Source organism: Condylostylus longicornis, unplaced genomic scaffold (assembly GCF_029603195.1).
Source record: "Condylostylus longicornis isolate FDR11 unplaced genomic scaffold, ASM2960319v2 ptg000013l, whole genome shotgun sequence".
NCBI lineage: Eukaryota > Metazoa > Arthropoda > Insecta > Diptera > Dolichopodidae > Condylostylus > Condylostylus longicornis.
The window spans coordinates 2223923-2246557 of NW_026577982.1; the positions used below are offsets into that span (position 1 = coordinate 2223923).

Sequence of the window (22635 nt, forward strand, 5' to 3'; positions counted from 1 at the left end):
ATAAGGTATTCTTAAATAAATTTTATATATAATTTTACTACGAACCATATAAACATGCATTATATGATTTAAGGAGGTAAGTTAATATGATTATGAGAAAAGTTTTATTAGTTAAAATTATTTAAAAAAAAAATATCATTACAAATTTAATAAGAATATATTATATTATAGTGGGTTGGCAACTAATTAATTACAACCACAATTGCTTTTAATTATTTAATCATGATAATTGAAATTTTATTTCAATTTTTACAAAATCTCATAATAAAATTTTTAAATCTTTCGAAAGAATAACTTAAATTCTATAGAATATGAAAAATTTAAATGGAAAAAAAATTTTCGTTTTTCAAATTGCCGATAATTTAATCAAAACAACAATAGTATAAGTTGCAATACAACATGCAATATTGGAACACAATATTCAAAATTAATCTATATTGGAACACTTATTTTGATAATCTTACTAGCGCTATTACAGAAATACATAATATACACTCATCTACATATATATAGCTAATAATTGTATATACGTGTATGTTGCTTACAATTTTAATGAAAATAATTTAATTATAAAACTTAATTTTTATATGAACATGGAAAGCTTTTAATTAACTAAAAATTTTTTTATAAAATAAATTATTTCAAAAAAAATTACAGCTGAGATTTAATTAAAGATCATCTGAGCTTAATTGAATCATGTACGATTTGTTGATTTTTCCATATTTGTTTCAAAAAAACTGTTCAAAATTTTAAATGACATGTGTTAAAACGAAAGTTTTTAAATAAACTTTTACATACAAGATTTTAAATATCCAATATTTTCCTTATTCTGTAAAATTTTATTGAAGTTGTACCAAATGTTTTTATACGTAGATAAATTTAAATTGAAATATTACAAAATTCCACTTTAAATTTCTGTTTTAATCACTATAACTCACACACTATTGGATTGTTATTTGCTATACTGGCAAATATAAAATCTAATTTTCTAAAAAAAAAAAATGGTAATTTTAATCTATTCTATAATAATTCTATTTCCCTACTCGCAGCAGGAGAGACGACACCGATAGAAAGTATTGACAAACTCCAGGATATGTATGTAACAATTTTTCACACCTCCTCTAATTACAATTTTTTGTTTTACACCTATTTTTTTAGTAGCATCAGGAAAGGCGACATCTATTGTATATTCGGCATACAATCAATTTCGTATTACAACCCATTCCATAATTTTCCTAATTAACATTCATTTTTCACAATATTTTCGGCAATTTACATCCATTACATAATTCATAAATAATTTCACAATACTGAAAGGAAATTCACATTATTATTATTTTTCTATTTAAAAATTACATTAAATGTAGAAGCAATTTTATAAAAAAAAAATTATTTTTTTACATTAACTTTCTTTATAATTGTACTCGTACTTCTCTTGCATTACTCCAATATAAAATGAAATTTAATTGATTTATTGATCAATATTTACAACATTACATAAAATATTGATTTTTTTAGTACACAACCAATTCTATTCATATACAAATTTTAGTACACTTACTTCGTAATGATATTGTCACTTATGAATAATGGCACTGCAAAAAAAAAAACAAAACAAATTGAAATAAATAAGAGTATAAATGATAAACAATCAAATAAATTTTACTTTCTATACATAGTTATGCACATATACATATTATTATTATTGTACTGCTTTAATTTGTATACAAACATCAGCAAAACTACATACAATATATAGGTAAATATAATTATTGACACATGTATGTATATATAGATTTTTATGAAAATATAAAACAACAAAAATAATAAATAAAACTGGTAATATTCATTTTAGTACGCATTCAAATTTAATTACGTACATACATTCATTCAGTAATAAAAGCTTTTTCTTGCTAGTAGCTCACTCACTACTAACTAACATAAAATAATATAGATTATAATAAATTTAAAATAAATAATCGAATTCGAGTGTAAAAAAGAAAAATATTGTGTACGGATAACATTAAATTTTATTTTTATTATTATTATTTTTTCGTAGTAAAAAAAATTAAAACAAAAATCTAAAACAAAAATCTGGAAAATCACAGGTGATCACCTAAAAAAAATTTTTTTTTTTTCTGTTTTTTTTTTTTTTTATTTATCTATTCAAAATGCTCTTAAACATAAATGCATAAACACAAACATACACTGAAATATAATATTTTTTAATTTGAAAAAGAGAAAACACCGAAAGAGAATAGAAGAGAGTGAGAGAGAGAAAAATGATGCGCGCTTTATTACAAATGATTACACTTATCACAGGTGTTAATACTATAAAAAAAAAATTTGCGATTATAAAAAATAAACATTGAAAAAAAAAAAAAAACAAAAAAAATTTGAATAGAAAATAAAAAACTATTTTTTTTCTTTACCTCACATGTTAACAATAATTTTTGTATAATTTAATAAATAACGCCATCTCGCGGTACTTTTTCTACATATTGCCGCTCTTTTACTCCCTCAAAATAATAATTAATATTTTGATATTATCTCATCTTTACATACAATTTTATTCATATATAAAATATACATAGGTATGTATTGTATGTATATGTAAATTATAAATATATTTATTTATGTAATTATAATCAAATGTGAAATTTTTGAAATTTTTTTAAATAAAGTTTACAAATCTAAAGTGAAATCAAAATATATATTTTTTTTGTTAATAAATTTAATTTTCAATATTTTGTTTTTAATTGTGTGCGAAAAATAATAATGAATAAAAAATTTTAAATCTGAATGTAAAAAAATCATTACAAAAGAAAATTAAATTTAAAATAATTATTAATATTATGAATTCAATATAATAATCATTGTGAAAACCTGTTATTTTCAATTAATTAATTCACTAGTTTGACATTTTTCAAAATCACAGTTGATTTGACATTTCATTTCACAAACGCTCAGCTTTTTTAAAGATAGATAGAGAGTGAGAGAGAAAGAAAACAACCTATCGATAATGTTGAATGAAGTGCATAAGCTATATAATATGTTTTAAATGTTTAAATTTTAAAACAAATGATTTAAAATGCTGATAATTAGTTAAGTATGGTTAAAGTGTTTTAATTTACTATTTAGCACCTGAACTATCACTGACTCCGATTTCTGTCAATTTTTTTGAATCATAATTGTAATTTTGTTCAGTACGCTTGAAGTGCTGATATGATTCACTATATAGCACCTAAATTATCACTGGACCCGATTTTAACCCAATTTCTTAAATGACAATTTATAAATGTGACGGCGGCTTAAATGACAGGTTATGATATGTACAATCTTCATATTTTTTCCTTGCTATTATATACTTTAATATGCCAAGTGATAAATAAAACAATCAAAATAAAAACTGACGGCACTTGCGACACACAATTCTTAAAATGCAAATGTTAAGTAAAAAATACTTAGTGTTGGTACAACACATCAAGTGTGATCTAATCAAGTGATATTTCATTTTTTACTATACCAGCAACATATAATTGATTAGAAGTATATAATTTAGTTTTCGAATGCGAAATATTTTTACAAATCATTTTACAAATCATTGGTATTTCCTACAGCTTCAACTTTATTATTTAAAGACGAAATTGAGATTAACAGTAATCTATAAAGCGTATAAAAATATGAGAGACAAATAAATTCAGTAAAAAAATTTTTTAATTTAAAATTTCACATGGATTATTCAAAATCAGCCTAATGAGATTTGTAAATATACATATGTAGTTTACCCATAACATTCTAATATTATGTCACAACAATCACATAGTAAATAAATTATTTGAAATAGGAATTTGACTAGATATGTGCCTATTTATTTTTTATTATAAAAAAAAATTATTATAATGAAAAATAATTAAATTATTATAAAATAAATAAATAATATTTTGTAAATTAGAAATAAATTAGAAAAATAAATTATTTTGTATATATATATATATATATATATATATATATATGTTTATATAGAGAATTTTGTTTTGTTCTTTTTTTGTAATAAAGGTTGGTCTTTAATTTTTTTTGTTTAACAATGAAATCACAAAATATTTAGAAGATAATCAGAAAATTCCATTTAAGTTAATGCCGATGTCATATTATATTGTTTAATATTATGACAGTGGTAATATTGGTGATAGTATTAAAATAAATATTTTAATTTTAATTTTTTTTTTTCTGTGCACTTTATATTTTCTTTGTATCTCAATACCGCTAAAAGTTAAAAACATTCAAAAGAATAAAAATAATAGTTACAAATATTTTTGTATATACACTACACACATTTGAAATTATAACGAAAAATTTAATTAAATTTTTAACACGTTGACTACCATTTAAGAATATTTTATTTTAGAAAATATTGCAAATTTCAGGAAAATTTAGAAAATAAGTATAGTGTCAAAAATTTAGAAATATACGAGGGCAATATGCGTATTTAATTTTTATAAGCATAATTTTAATTAAAATAAATTTTATTGTTAAATTATTTTATTATTGAATTAACAAAATTGTTAAGTGCAATTTTAAATTTTTTCGAAAAAAATCGGGTTTTGTTTTCATTTATGCAATTAATTTAAATTTTCGAGTTTTTAATTTACATGCGAATTCAATAAATAAAAGGCAAATATTTCTCGGAAAATCAGAAATTTTTTGCCATTGTAACAAAGTGAACGCTGTGCTTAATGACTTTCTAACTCTCCCATATTTTAAATTTATATTTTGCTTGTTAAAATTACACAGAGAAAAAATATGTACTCGAAATCAAGTAAAAATTGATTAAATTTATAAATTTCTTTTTTTTTTGATAATTTAATTATAATAATTATAAATACACGTTCTATAATTCTGTTCTTCAACAAATTTTAATTAAAACTACAGAACTTACACGCTATACACATGGAAGTCAACGTGTTAATAATCATAAATCTAAAACAAAAACAAAATTTTCATTCTCTTCAATACTTCTTTGTTTTTTTATTATTGTTATTATTCTTTTTATATTTTTGCATAATTTCAGTTTAAGCTTTAAAAAGGATGGTTAAAAATTATGATGAAGTTAGTAATAATTCAACAATTAATAACTGTAGTAGTGATTGTAATCCAACATGTAATAATACCGCTAAAAGTTTAAAGTTCAAAGTACCTGTTGTAACATTCAGGTAAGCATTAAAAAAAAAAAAAAACTTTGTATAGAATTAATTAAGTTGAATAAGAAAAAAATAAATTAAAAATATTTAAAAAAAAAAAAATTTTTTTTGGTCACCTTCTAAATTAAATTAATAAAAATGCAAACAAACTAGAAAAAAAAAATTTGACAGAGAAATCAAAACAAGTAAATCATATGAGAATAAAAAACATAACAAGAGTGACCTAACCACCATATTATATTCACTTATATGCGATTAAAAGAGCAAGAATTCATTACTGAAACAATTTATACAGCTACATAGTAGTAAAAGTGCTTAATTTATTATTATATTATTTATGTATATGTATGTATGTATAGATATGAGTAGATAATATAATTAATCTATATACCGATAATCTACTAAATTACATTTTTCATTTTCGATTAATTTAAATCATTAATAATATAAGACATAATAAATGTGTTATACATACATAAGTGTTATTATAATACTGGAAAATATTGGCTCTCCTCGAATATTTTGATAATTTGAATGCTCTCTTGCTTTATTAATAATATTATTAACACTGATAAATTTTTAAATTTCGATCTTATTTGATGAAGTATAATAATTATTTAAAATTATCGTAACTTTTATATGACTATATTACAAATGAGTAATTGAAATTAATTGAATTTAATAATAATACAAAAATGATCAGTGTTGTGAGTAGCAAAAAATTATTGATTACTCAATTAATATTGAAAAGATGTTTATTTTAATAGCTCTTACTATAGGTTGGGGTTGAAGTGTTTTTAAAATTTTTGGTGGTTTATAATTATTATATACATACATACATGTATGCTTCTGTGATTTTATTGATAAGAGATCAATATCATTGTCTCTTACCATAGAAGAGAGATGTGGGTAAAGGAATTTCTTCCCTCCGATCACAGCAGACAGCCATAGGTTATTGTAGCCTTTCTATATCGTACTTGTACTACACCCGTCGCAAGTACATACCTGGAGATAACCCTCAGGGAGTTGGACGAGAACTCCGCAACACTGAGGAAGCCTCGCCCAAACCATCTCCTCCTCCTAGCGGCCAGAGCAAGACAGTCTAGACACTGAATAGGTATCGCTCCTTCCTAATCACGCCCGCAGAACCTACACAAAACGAGAGTCCAATTTGCCCACTTTACGCAAAGAATATTTTACCCTACAATGACCAGTAAAGAAGCCAGTAATAGCACGAATCCGGTTATTGATAACCTTTAAATTTTCTTTAGTTTTCAAATTGTTACATTAGATGAGCAACTTCAAATGGTTTGATTTAATCAGGTTAGACTGAATAAATATGGAGAAAAGCTATAAAACCTGAACATTGCAGCCATTAAGACTTATGGTTATGTCCACTAAAACCAAACAGTACATCTATACCAGACAGATTAAATGAGGATAAGAAATTTCTTTACAAGTACGTAAACTGCTCTTAATTCAACGCCTCACAGTTTAACATAATGGTTTCGTTTCGAAAATATCGTTTTTTGTTTCTAACGACGAAATTTACATAAATCCCATTTTACCGCTTTCTCCAACAGATTTTAAAAACAGTACCACCATCTTCCTAAACGAACGACCCATCAAAGAGCAATAAACATATTAAAAAAAATAAGATACAAATAGACATAACGAGAGAGACATTAAAACACAAAATATTTAAATACTGTCATAGAAAACCACAGATTGAAATGCTTGTTAAATATACAATATATTTCGTAATTTTTTACCTGCTAATTTAATTTCACATTATATTGAAATATAATTACGCTTCTCTTTTAATTTCCGTTTTGAACAATACTAAAGCTAATTTCCACCTGTTCTGATAGAATTTCAATATACAAAGTAAAATTGAAAAAAAAAAAAGTTGTGTGTAATCTGAAAGCGTTTAAAATTTTTAACTACATAAACGGATACACGTAACATATTTGTTTTGGAACGTTTAAGCTCATTCTCAGGGAAATTCTAAACAATTATCAGAGAATTTTATACAATTACATTGTTATAGAAATTTTTTTGATTTAAATGCGATCACCTCTCTCAACTTTATATGCGATATGATAAGGAGATTTTTACTCAATGAAACCTTTTGCTAAAATATTTCAATATTTATTTTGTTATTGACATTAACCATTTGAACTTGGTTTGAAATCAAGAAAACCGATTAAACTTAGGTACAATTAATAAAATAATTTCTATAATTTGTTTATATCACAACATACCGTCTCATTTGATCACATTTTTAACGTTAAAATTTCATCAGCATTTTCTAAAAAAAAAAATTTTGTTCTTAATGTCGAAACTAAATAATCGTATAACTTAATGTTTATATCTATATAAACACAAATACATAACTTGTCAACTAGTATAACACCTGCAACACTTAAACTTCAATCATACATCATTCAAAATTAATTGCATTATTCAATTTCGCACGCTTTAAATGTTAACTTTCAAATCGACATTATTTTATATGATGCACATACATTTGTAAATGTAATATATACATATATGTATATATAGAGATTTTATTAAAATATAGACTACTTACATAAATAATCAAAACGTTTAAGATTTAAACAAAAAAAAAAAAACTTAACTTTACTTCTTAACATTGAAAATGAATTACAAAATAAATAAAAAATTAATTAAACGGAATTTTAAAAATTTACAATTACACATATGTTACATGTATCAATAAAAACAACAATTCAGAAAAAGCATGCACATGTACATTAATACATAAAAATGATATCAAAAATAGAATGCACATAGTATATATAGTACTTATACATTATGTATACACTTGTTTGTGCAATATGTGTACGGAATGTACAGTGCATTGCATAATTTCACCTAAATTTCAATTAAAAACGAATGGAGATGACAATGTTAAATCTGTGGTGCCATCTTGAATATTTTCTAAAATTTGTTTTATTAAAAAAATAACTAAAACAAGAGACCAATTATTACAAATATTGAAAATAGTTTCGGAGATCTATTTTTCTAATCTGAACTATTTTTAACGAAAACAAACACCGTGGAGAAAATTTCAACCATGAAGTCTTAATGACCACGCAACTTTTGCAGCATTATAGAAATCATCAGAACAATTATCCCAATCGCAACCAAATAAAATAAGACTTTTCATTTATTGTTGTTAATAAAATTTTCCAAATTTAATTCAACTTTAGATTAACACTTATACGAATGAATTACCATTATTTTTTAATAAATATTCTTAATTGTCCAAATAATTATGAAACACACTGTAAATTTAATATTGTCAATCAATCAAGAATTATTCTGAATTAAATTTAAGTGTTTATAACACAAAACAAAAAAAAAGAGAGAATGATTAAGTGAATTGACAAAATACTTTCAATTTTTTAAAAGTGTACATAAAATTATAAAATCGAATTATTATTAAAATTTAAACAGCAAATAATAAATCAACATTATTGTGATTAAGTTATTTAATTTTTTTTTTGTAAACTCTACAATTTAGGATCACCATCACCAAATGATTAATAGCGACATGAATAACATTTGTCAAGTAAAACGTACGCGAATAACTTAGTCTGTGTACTAAAATTTTGGAATAATTGGTATATGTAATTCAAAAAAGTTAGTGTAATTTGAAGACATATTGTCTACATATCAGTGCGTCACTATATTTTAATTATAATTAATAATGGTATACAATCATTTGATTCAACTATTCCTTATAATAATTCGAAAATATCTTATACTCTCATTTATAAATTAATTAATAAAATCAATACTTTATACAGTCTTATTTATTCAACATCAACAAAATAATACAGAAAAATTCAAAAATAATTAAGCTGTTATTCATTAATTTTTGATATAATTATAATTAGAATTGTAATTTTTTAAATCCATATAACGAATTAATTTTTACCCTCCAATAATCTATAAGAATTTCTATGACATCAGTTGTAAATAATCCGCCATTTATATTTATTTATATTTTTCACAAGTTATTGTATACAATAAATTGGCAGAATAATTTCATGTATTCAAATAAAATTCTATAGAAAAGGTGTTAAGATATTCATTTATTTTCTAAGTAACAATAACATAGAAGAAGAAATTTTTAAGGTGCGTTATAATGTGACTCATTATATGTGCTCTAAATTAATAATAATTTTATTCAAAAATATTTAATTTAAAAATTAAATTATTCGCACAAATATTATGATAATTGAAAATTAAAATAATATTTTCGGAATTTGTCATAATACAGACCTATTTTTCTTAAAATTGGACATTTTTACTACTTTTGGTATGTTTAAATATGCTTTAAAGAAAATGATAGAAAAATTTGAAAAATTTCCAAAATTTAAAAAAATTGCATATAATACGGCGAGTTTTATTTTATACATATTAAAACGAAACTATCTGTCCATTGAAGACTATTCAAAATTGAAATTAAAAAAAAAAATTTAAATATTCTAGATAAATAGTAAAACAAAATTTTTATATGAAGTTGTGTGTAAAATTCCTTCCTCTGACCCTTCCCCACCGAGCTAGTTTAATTGCTCATTAAAATGCATTATACTTACTATGCTCAACGAATTTATTTCGATTCACATAATATTTCTTCTGTTTTAATCAATCTTTAAAAGTTATGACGCGTTTTCAAAATTAATATTTACTTTAAAATTCCTCCTAGAGGTATGCAACTCTATATATGAAGATTCAAATTCAGCACAACTTAATTGTTAAATGGATACATTGTGTTTTTATAAGCAATGGCTTTGATCGATTGCATTTTTCTGCTAGAAAATCTGTTTTTTTTTGTCATTATTTACTTAAAATATTCCCGCTTTGTTTATTACATATTCGATTTAAAGAACATGCTTGGCAAATATGTTAAAAGCTCTCCAAAATTTTCTTAAGTACATAATTTCTAAACTTTTGTTATATTATTTATTGAAAATAGGCCACTAATTCCCCTATATTTCCACTTCTGATTAGGTTTTGATTTTATCCTACTAAACTATAATTTTAAATATCCTATTTTTTTTCTATTACACACAAACACAATATGCCATATAGGCACATTATATAAGCAAAATAATAATAAACAATAGTATAGATAATAATAATCTTTAATAAAAAAAAAACATTCTAATAAAAATCAATTCAAAAAGAGAAAACATAGTAAGGAAAAAATGAAAATCCTTTAATTTATATCAGGATTTCAATTTCCTAAAAATAAATATGATTTACTCTTTCTTTTTCTTTTGATTTCTTAAATCATCTTAACCAAAAAAATTATAATAATAAAAAAAAAAAATCATAAAGAAATGAAAGAGTTGCAAGGGTCACCCATATTGTTTTTTTTTTTGTCGTTAGGTCATCATTGTTATCGCACTGATTAGACAGTATTCAATTTTTAAATTATTTTTTCTTTCTTCTTATTTTATTTTGTATCCTTGCCTTTACCCATTTCGTTTTTTTTTTCCTTCCGTTTTTATTCTCCCATTTCTTCTAAAAGAAAAAAAAAATAGAATTGATGAGATTTCAATTTAAAAATTAATTTTTGATTTTCAATTTATTGATTGACCGCTACTGGCAATTTACTATACTTATAGGCGCTTTTTTTTCTCATTGTTATTATTACTGAATACACAGCAATAAATTATTATAAATATCTAAAATTGTTACTGGAAGAGGTTCTGGAAAATTCTCATACTTTCAGTTAGCCAAATTATTTACAAATTTAGAAAAATTATGTTAATTAGAGCCGATTCTAAATTAATTATATAGCAGATTTAATTTTTTAGTTAATTATGTCGATTACATAGTAGTGTTAGTAAAATTCCACATTTTATTTGGTCCTTTCTGATGCAACATGAGATTTTATGAAACTTAAATTTATTACTTACATAAAACTTATATACTCATTTAAGTGATATTAATAACTGGCTTAACTACTATAGATAACTGGTATATCTATATATAGACGAAGTTCACTCTAAAATCGGTTTTTCTTCCAGATACTATATTCTGCAAACAGTAAGCCTTACATTATTTATGTTCTTCTCTATGCGTCTAAATTTTTGAGTAATTCTAAAAGTATAATTTTTTGAAATACTTTGTGTACAGTGCAAAAAAAACAATGAATTTTTCAAAAATAATTCTAAAATCCCTAAAAGTATGCAATCCGTATTGCATTCAGTTAAACCATAGATAAATTCAAAATTAATTTTTTTCTGCCATTATCTAAAACAGAAAATTCCTGTTCCAATAAAAATCTTTAAATTTAAATTCGAAATTCTGTTTTTATGCAAATAATCACATATACCTACGAATATTGAATTTTATTATCATAGAGAATTCTAATGAATTGTGCTAAATAATAGAAAACTAGAAATATACATGTGACATTTATATAAACACCATGTTGCGAAATATATATATATATATACACATATATGGTATATACTTGGACAAAGAGCGGATATTACGCATCAACTCTTTCCATTTTTATGATATTTTTTTTTTTTTGCTTTTCAAGGTTTTCCTCTTTGCCAATAGTTATTTTTACATTATTTTTTAATGAATAAAAAGAAAACTGTAACGTACACATATATGCAGTGCACACCAATGAATGACAGCTTATTAATGATATTATCAGTAAAATTCTTAACATTTTTATAAATATGAACATGCAAAAAAATTGTTTGAGTACACAATTAGAGCACAAGCGCAAACATACATATTTACGTATAAATGTCATAGTTTTACAAAATTGTGCCATTTATTAATAATTTCACCTAATTTAAAATGATATTCTTTGAACGGATGAGATGAAAAAAAAATTTTTATTATAATGTTGTCGTTGAAAATATTTAAATCATGTTTCGAAAATTTTGTAGAACATTCTAAAATTTTGTAGGACAGAACAAATCGAAAACTTTTTATAAACTGAAAATATTATTAGAACAAGTTGGAGTAGAGAAAAATTGCAAACTATATTCCAACTTTTGATTATTTTCTAAGTTATAAAAATCAATTCAAAAGCAATGGTTATTAAACTAGCATATTTCCAAGCAAAATAAATTTTTTTAATAAAATAATGACGTTGTACGGTTGTTCCCATAATGTAATATGTGATAAATATTGCATACCTTTAGAATTAGCAGAACAAAATTAAAAGAAACCATGTGAAATTTATGGTTCATTCAAAATATCTAATTAAATTTTCCGTTAAGAGGACATTTACCAGTACTTATCAGAAATTTAGTAAAACTTAGAAAGAAATGTATTTGCCAAAAATTTAAATTTTGCTAATTTTAAGAGTCGACAACTCAAATTGGAAGATACAGAGCAAAATTTTCTCCAACCAAATGAATTAAATGTTATGACGTCTTGAATATTTTTAAAATAAAATTTGAATAACAACAAATATTTTTCATTATTCATTAATAATTTATTAAAAATTTTATGGTACAAATAAGAAAATGTGCAAAAAAATTAAATTTTAGGCATTATTTATTTTAAAATTAAAAATCCTTAACCTAATTTTTTACTTTACTAAAATTTCATTCTATTTCGTCTGATTTTTAAAAAATTAAACGCATTCAAATTGACCTACCTTTGAAATTATTTAAACCAATTATAATTACAATAAGGTACTATAAAAACAAAATGTTCTCGCTAGAACTAAATTTGCAAAAATTTTCAGTACAAAATCAAAATTAAAGAAAGCAAAAATAAAACAAACCCAAAATCTAAAAAATTAATAAAATTTTTATCTTATCTTTTGCACTTAGTATTTTATTGTCATAATTTTATTATTAACGCTTTTATTATATACCATAACAAGATCTACGCTACAATTAAGACATAATCTAATAAAATATTATGTCTATGCTTATATAAATGATAAACAAAATATGACGAGAATTGACCTTGTCAACTCTGTGATACCCGTACGAATGAATGATTTTAATACGTACTCTTAATTTTTTAGTCATTTATACAAAATTGCAGCACTGCAACTTTAATAGTTTCCATAATATACGACCAAATAATTTTTTAAGTTGTATGGCAGCTACCCCAACAAGTGAAGAATAATAAAATACTTGCTTATACGAAATTCACTAAGATCTAGCCAAATAAGTTTTAAAGTTGTAGAGCAACTAACCGAACCAATGCCTCGTTCACATCCAATTTAAATAGGACTCCGGCATTTAGCATTATAAATCATTTATGAAAATTTGGAGAGCATTTTTGAGTTACCGTTGCGACAGATGGATAGATAGACAAACATTCGATTCAGACTTGAACGCTGATCCAAAACATATACTGGAGGCTATATATCAGACCATTATTTCATAGTATTACAAACGTTACGGCAAATTTATTATATACCCTTCAAGCATACATTCGTACGAAAATAAAAAATTAAATTGTTAATTAGCCATTCCATCGCATATTTAATGGTAACATGTATAGATTTCGTCTATAAATTACATTATGCTTGACATATCAGTAATTGTGTGCCGCCAATTGATAAGATTTATAAGTATATAAAGTGGAAAAAAGCTATCAAATAAAATAATTTGTGAGCATGTATAATGGGTGATTTTTTAAGGGTTCAGTTTTGAAATTTTTAGAAAGACACAGAAAAATTTAAGGGTTTGTTTTTAATTTTTATTTAAAACGAACAGTGAATGGTTATAACACTAACTTCATGCAGCAATAGTTGACCGCAATTAAATTTTTAGATGGTTCACTCGAAAGTTCCTCACTATTTTATACATTTCGGCATATAACACTAAAAAAATTAAGTAAGAATAAAATCATCCTTTTTGAATGAATATCCAAATGTAATTAGAAAATCATATAAAAAAATTTAACAGCAATACACACACAAATAAAACGAAAAAAAAAACGGAAAGTATATTAATTAAGACTATTTTTTAGTACACCAATTTAATATAAAATATAATTATGAATTTACTATTATAATTGCACCTTTAATTGAAGAAAATAAATCAAAAGAGTGTGTAAAGGATTTATTAATAAATCTAATTTCAATTCTTGTTAGTCTCTTAATTATGTTTACGTTATTCAATCTTTTAATTATGGATTAGATCATTTTTATGTATACTTAAAATTTAAATTTACAAAAAAAAATCTGATGTGGTCAGCTCATAACCGACCGCAATGTGTATTGTCTGGTTAAGTGAAAGTGTTACAGCATATTATAAAAATGTCTGTTAAATACTTCTTTCCAATTTTGAGGACATTAGTAAGCTTATAGTTAACATACTTACAAAAATGTAAATTTGGCTCTTAGTAGAGTTTTGCTTCGTGCTAAAGAATGTAAATATTAAATTTCAATGAAATCGGTTGATTATTTCTCTTTATATACGCAAAAATGTATATTTTGCCCATAGTAAACGTCCTGTTGCTGACACCTGATTTATTCCAAAAGTTAGGAGGTTTTGCGGACGGTCGAGTGAATCTTATACATATATAAAATTTCAAGTAAATCGGTTGAATATTTTCTTCAAAATGGTCAAAAATGTAAAACAGGAGCTCTAAAAAGTGCAGTTCCCGAGGCCTGATATATCCCAAAAGTTGATCAATCCGTGCCATGGTGGAAATAAACTTACATATAAAATTTTATAAAAATCGTTTCCGTGGAACTTGAGATACACGCGTGCACACACAGACCGACAGACTGACAGGTTGCTAAAAATAGTTTACTTACACTTCCCTACTATGGAAAAGTACGTTCCCACCGAAAACTCGATATGCAAAATTTGTTGCCATCACATAACCTACCTATTGTTTACACAATACGGTCGGTAAAAACAATTTTTACATTCGAAGAAAGCCTTCTCTTCCGAATAGGAAACTATAAAGGAAGCCACGATTGTATCTTTTATTAACTATCATTGACGATTTGTTGCAATACTCTGTAATTTTTGCTTGGACACATAAGGAAAAGTTAGACGTACAAAATCCTAAGTCACCGAGAACATCTTTTAAAATTGGCTACAAAAATGGACTGAAACAGAAAAAATCTAAAAAAAATTTAAAACTATATTCAGCCACATTATTAAAAATCGGGCTTAGGAGACAAAATCTACAGAAAAGAGCCCTACATGTGTTTGAAAACGTCGATAAAAATGGTAAACTTAAAAAAAAATCGTATACAACTTTCGTTCTGGGATCTTACCATTTTTGATCTGAGAGTTTAGTTCAGAGTCACGGACAAACCCAAAGGGAGTTTTAAGACGTATTTATTGCAATAACATTTATATAGATTTAGTGCCCGGCCATTTCTTAAGCCATTCATTAAATGCTTATATTTCGAAATCTTTAAAATTTTTTCCTAAAAATCGCAAAGTGAAACTTGTTTTATTTAATAATGGATATAAATTTTATGCAATTCTTATTCCCTACACTTCACTATTTACTTTTAGTGAAGTGAGAAAAATAACTACTGCAAATTTATTCAGGAACTCACATAATATTGAATTACAACTGGTAATTAGGTGCATACAATAGATTTACAAATCAACAAAAAATATTTACCACATCAATGAAAAATTTGCATACTTTTAGGAAAAGCAACAGATAAAAGGCCATAAAAATTGTTAAACTTAAATACAGATAAATATTCATTTGTTTTGATATAAAAGTCAAACATAACATTATACATATACACACTCCTCTCATATACATCACACTACACCCGGTACGTCATGATTGTAATCTTCTTTTGAGTTTTCTTAAAATTTTTTCACGTCATATTTACTCTTTTATTATTTTTATAAATATTTCATTACTGGTATATTTCAATTAATGCATGTATGATGTATATATACACATACATTCATTTTAATTTGTAATTACAATAAATTTTACTATAAACTTAAAAGAAAAAAATTAAAAAAAATAAATTCTCACCTATGTGGAAAAAAATTTTTCCTCGAAATGTTTGACCCAAACATTTAAATTGAAAAAGTCAACAAAATAAAAATCAATTAGACAAATAAGATGCGATAATATAAAGCTTATAATTAATTTTCTTCTTTGTAATTTTAGCAATCACCCACATATTTTATATTGGTGTACTATAGGATACTTTACAAACGATTAAATTTTTTATTAAATTGGAAAAATTAATTAATATAAGTTAGTGAATTATTTCGGACCGAATGTAGGAAATTTTCAATAATTTTTACAAAAAATCATTTCAAACATATCAAAATTTTGTTCAATTTGTAGAATAAATATATATTTTGTATATATATAGGAAAAATGTAGTTGGGGTATTACAATCCTGCGCAATTTCAAGTATACACAAGTATTCCATTTTATCGTAAAGTAAAAATTTTACTATTTTGAATTCAAATCAAACTAGTTTGAATCTTAATCAAACTAGTTTAAATCTTAACCGAACTGGTTTAAATTTTAATCAAACCAGTTTGAATCTCAGTCAAACTAGTTTGAATCCTAATCAAACTAGCTTTAATCTTAATGAGACTAGTTTGAATTTTAATCAAACTAGTTTGACTCTTAATCAAACATAAAAATTTTAAGTATCGTCTTCATTATTTAGATAGTATAAAAAACAAAATTAAGAAGGCTATTTCAGGCTTACAAAATCAACACAAAAAAAAACTTTATAATTATTCTTATACATTACTTAAACATGTTGTGAACGAAATTTCAATTTTCAAAATACATACATATATACATATATCACTTTCATAAATTTATCATATTTTATTCATTTGTAAAATTCTCAGTTACAGTTGAACCAACAAATACATATACGAACGAAAACAAATTTTTTTTTCATCTTTTTTTAATAAACAAAAATTATTTTAATATTTATTTGTTCTTCTATTTTTCATGTGTACACAAATCATAAAAATAAAATTTATAAATTTAAAAATCAAAGAATTAATTTAAATTTTTTTTTTGTTTAAATTCAAATTGTTTACTAATTACAAGTGTAAAAGTGATTTTAATTTATACAAACAAATTAAAAGCTTCCATAAGTATGTTTATATTAAATTATAAACACTATGCACATATATTAATAACTTCATGTACATGTTGTACACAATGTACAACATGTTTGATTCCAAATGTTTGAAACACAAAAATTAGAAATAAAAATTATTTTTAAAATACGAATTTAAGCACGATTTCTATAGTTTGACGAAAAAATTCCTTTTAGAGCGAAAATTTAACAAGTAGTTAATATCAAAATAGATATAAATTAATAAAAATTCTTACCAAATTGTTAACACGAAAGTTTTTTAATTAAGACCAAAGTAAATATGAGTCTTTGAAGGATATTATGTATTTTTTCCAAGCTTTGGACAAAAGTAGATGTTAATAACTCCAGTATATAATAATAAAGTTATTATTAGAAAAGCAATTTTTGACTAAAATTTAATTATTAACAAAATAAGTTCAGTTTTTATAGAACAATATTTATCGTATTGAATCAATAAATAAAAGCACGTTCTACATTTATAAACACAAATAAAAAAATGTTGGAAAGTATAATCATTATGTTATTATACAAAACATTTTGAATTGTCACTGTAAAATCACACACTGTCAATTGGTTTATTTCATCACTCATAGAAATTTTTATGTCTTATTTATTGACAATCATTCAATAGCTCTTCAACTATAATATTTATGTATGTGTTAAAGTGCATAATATTTTATTGATAATACAAAATTATATATTGCAAATAAATTGACGCCTTTGACCTGACAAATTCTTTTACAATTTTATTATTTTGAACACACACCCATACATTTGCAAATATTAACATTATTTCGAAAATTTATTTATAAAGTAGACTATGTTTACTATTAACTTAAAACTAATATTTATTTATTAATTATACTTTTGTTATGTTTAAAACTCATATACTATACTTTACTCTGCTATCGATGTTGAGATAGAGATGTAGTACATTACGGTATTTTTTAAAAAACTGTTTTATTTTAATTTAACTACTATTTCGTTTTCAGTATGCAAAACTTGTATTGCAGTTTAAAAAAATCTATTGCGCATAATTCTGGAATTGAATATTCCACATTTTCTAAATTACAAATTCCGTTTTTGAATATACTATTGTTCAATTCTAAATTATCGAATATGAGTATAAAGGCAGGACATTCGGAAACTACTAATCTAAGTACAACTGTTTTACTCTACGTCATTTGCATAGAATTCACAAAGGTCATGAATTCCAATACTGTTTGACGAGTCATGAATACCAGTTTTTGTTGCTAACGCAAGTGATTGTCATTTTTTAATTCTTTTGCATTTGTTCATGTATAATAGTATTTACAAAAACCGAATATTAACAATTACGGATTTTTATGTGGAGAGGTAAAACAGGGTTGCTAACAAGGGTTGCTTTTTTTTTGCATATAATTGTCATTTACAAATTAAAATGATTGACATTACAGACATTATCGTCAAATTCATAAGGAATGTAACGAATTAATACAAAAAACGTATTCTCATTTTAGACTGTTATCCCCTAATACCACAGAATTGTAAAAACAAATTAAAAAGTACAAATTCAGTTGTAAATAAAACAAAATTGCATTTTCTTTTTTTTTACATCCGCACGATTCCTCAAAAAAAAAAAGATATAACAAAACTAGCTATTATTTTTTATATAAATAATAAAATTAAAAATAAGTTGAAGTTATATTTAACAAATAAAATAAAGCTTTTTTTAAGATCATTAAATTTACAAAAAAAAAAAAATAAATAAAATTACTTTGATTTTATTTTTTATTATAAAATTATCGATTGTTGCGTACGCTACTATAAATGCGATTTTTTGCTTCTTGGTTTTTTTTTTCTGCTTTAATACAAGTTAGTGACGAATAAAATAATTGTGATGAGTCGTGACAGTGGTGGAAAATAAAAAAATTTTTTACTTAACTATCTCTTTCTTATATTGTTTATGTAAATCTCTCATATTTAATTAATTTGTTTTTTTATCTAACTCTCTTTTTAAAGTTTAACATATATGTATGTATAGAAAATGTTTATTTAAATATAAAATTATTACGGTGCAAGTATACATACTTCAATTCAAAATTGTTTAATAATATTTATATAGACATATAACGGTAAAATATATGATGAGAAAATAACTGTATACATTTACGACTATACTCTATTGAGAGTAAGATAGGTAATTAGTAAAAGTAAGAAAAAAAAAATTATTAGAAAATTATAGAACACAATGATCGGAAATCGAAGAAATATTACCGGTTCAGAGCAAATAAAAAGAATAGTTAATCATTTTGAGAGTAAAATAAACATTTTTCATAATCATAATGATAATGATGATGATGATAATGATATTAATAATGAAAATGAAAATTTTATAGTGATAAATATTAAAAATAATAATAATAATGATAGTTATAATATTAATAAAAATAATACTTATAAAAAATACAAAGACAATGATAAAATAATATCAAAAGTTGATAGAAATTTCAATTGGTAAGAAGTGATTTTTTTTTTTTTATTATTTTTAGTTCCTTTTTTGTTATTTTTATTTTCGTTTTGTTTCTGCTCTGTGTGTGTTTTTTTTTATTAATCATTTTGATTTTTTTTTTATAGTAACGCATACATTAAATATTTTTTCAAGTACCATTTTCATTATATTTTACAATATGAAATCAAATAAACGCGCGTGAAAAATTATTTTCCCGTTTAATTATTTTATATTTTAACTTGATTAAACGTAAATATCGCGGCAGCACAACCACAAATGTGCAAAAAAAAAATAAATATTAAAAAAAAAAGAAATTACGGTAATATTAAATTGTTTGCTAAAATTTGAGTATTGTGTTTTTTTTTTTGCAAATGAATTTTCTTTTATTTACTAATAAATTTCTACTAATAATAAGAAATAAATATTGAAAAGTAATTAATATAAAAATACATAAATATTATGCATGTGTGTGTATATTAAAAATAGAATTTGAAATTTTTGAAAAATAATAACAATAATAATTACGATCAATTAATAATTTTTATATATGATTGGCAAAAAAAAAAGTATGAATTTAAAATTAGTTTTATAATTAAACAAGTTCAAGTGCAATTCGAAATTCAAATAAATCTATTTTAATTGGAAAATAAAATCGTAATATCTTAATAATAATAATTAATAATAATGTAGATATATATATTCAAACATATAATGGTGTTTCTAAAACATTAAAATAATCTTTTAATAATAATTTAAAATTTTAATATTTACAATGTAAATTTGATATTTTTAAAATAATTTATTATAACAAAATTTAATTTATTTATGAGAGTGTAGTGTAAATTAAGAAAATACTAAATAATAAATATGATAGTTTAATTAAAAATTATTCATTTATTTGTTTTACAGGATATACTTATATATATGTACATACATTGTTTATTTTAAATTATATGAAGTAAGTTTTATAATAATTTTTCCTATGGTGACTATTACAAGAGTACACAAGAATATTATAAGTGTTTGAAAACGAATGTTTTCATAAACCGGAACACTAAAATTATTATACATCGAAATATAATATATCGAATATATATGTTATATATGTTATATATATGTAATTAACCTAATATTATAAAATAATATTTTTAAAAACTCTTATGTTAATTATAATTCAATTTTATTGTAAATTTTCATAAGATAATTTACCATAATATTTTTATTATTAAAATTCTCATTCATTTTATTCGCATAATATATTTATTTAAAATATAGTTTAGCCCTTTTATATTTAAAATTAATTAAGATTATATTTAAAATTAAATCGGCTTCGTCTAATTAATTATATAATTACTATATAATTCGATTCATACAAATATTTATGCTCACAAATCAAATAGGAGGAAAACAAATCCTAAAAATAACTATTTTTTTTTCAAATCTAATTGAATTTAAAACAATTTAACTCAATAAATATTTTTAAAATTAAATAAACTCAAACATAATAATATGTGTATGTGTTAATTCAATACATCTACTTAATAAATATAATATATAATAAGTACTTGTTTAAATTAGAATTTTAAATCATGATAACTTAATATAAATTGAATGAATGGAGATTAATATAATATAACAATAATAATAGTAGCATAATCAGATTGTCCCATTAATATGGGTCAATGGCAAATAATAATAAAACTATATTCAAAATAAATTTGTTCTTTTGAATGTGAATTGAGGAGAATTATATACAATTTAGTTCTTATTCTAGTATTTATAATAAATTTTTAATTCATCAATGATTTGAACAAAAAAATTAAAGAACTTTTAAATTCTAAAATTCTAAATTAATAATAAAATTAACAAGCAACTGCTTAATTTGTTATTGTACATTGCATATAGATAATTGAAAAATAAACCATGTCAATTAAGATTCGAACTTACTTAGTATTTGTTGTATTTTCATAATTAAATTATAGTTCTATAATAAATGTATTTTTCAATTAAATTATGATTTTTCAATTTGGAATAGCAAGAATGCTGTTCTAGCAAATAAATAAGTTCAAGTGTACTACATTTAAGGAATAGAAGTAAAAATTTTAATTTAATTATAAAAATTTTTAATTCAATTTTATAAATAAAATATCATTTTTAAATTTTAAATTTATTTTCTAAATTTGATTATGATTTTTGTAAAACGATCGTAATTATTAACAAAAATAACACTTGAAAATTGGAATTAAAATCATTGAATTAGTAAAAAATTAATATTTAATAAAACATTTTCAAAATTTTTCTAAAATTTTTCTAAAATAATTTACAGATTTATTACACAAAATTATTAATTTATTTAAAAACAAAAAATATAATTGAAATAAAATTTAATTTATTTAATTCTTTAAGTACTTTGTGATAAAATTTAATTAAATTTAGTGAAAAGTGATGATTTTTGGCATAACATATTTATTTTTTTATAATAGTGAATTAATTTTATAATATTCATGCTGTAATTTTTTGGAAACTAATAATAATAATATGACTGCACATGTAACATTTCAGTAAGTTTAAAATTTTCTTATAGCAAATATTAAAAAACTCTATAGGTAGTTTCGAAGCTATTAATGTATAAATCTAGCAATTCGTATGCGAGAACAGATCATATATGAATTAATACCATTATTGGTATATACACAACTTTTTGAAGTATTCGACTTATTTACAAAATAATTTCTTGGGAATTCTAACCACTTTAACTTGAATATTTTCTGAGATAATAATGAAATTATTATTAAAGTTACTATAAAAAGAAAAAATTCAAAAACAGCTATCAT

At 22.9% G+C, this 22635-nt stretch overlaps 1 protein-coding gene across 5 annotated transcripts in view; it reads left to right on the forward strand.

Moving 5' to 3' along the window:
- Positions 1-2001: 2001 nt before the first annotated feature.
- The window catches only part of LOC129605328 (proton channel OtopLc), a 28560-nt gene continuing 7926 nt past the window's right edge, over positions 2002-22635 (forward strand). The window contains exons 1-2 of one of the 5 annotated variants that reach the window (XM_055515012.1): positions 2002-2108; positions 5072-5213. In XM_055515012.1, the coding sequence (XP_055370987.1) occupies positions 5089-5213 (125 nt within the window). In that variant the 5' untranslated portion in view covers positions 2002-2108; positions 5072-5088. Of the gene's footprint in view, positions 2109-5071; positions 5214-17271; positions 17306-19702; positions 19807-20059; positions 20121-22194; positions 22363-22635 lie in introns of those variants that run through there. The other 4 variants (XM_055515014.1, XM_055515017.1, XM_055515016.1 and 1 more) reach the window with 4 other exon arrangements.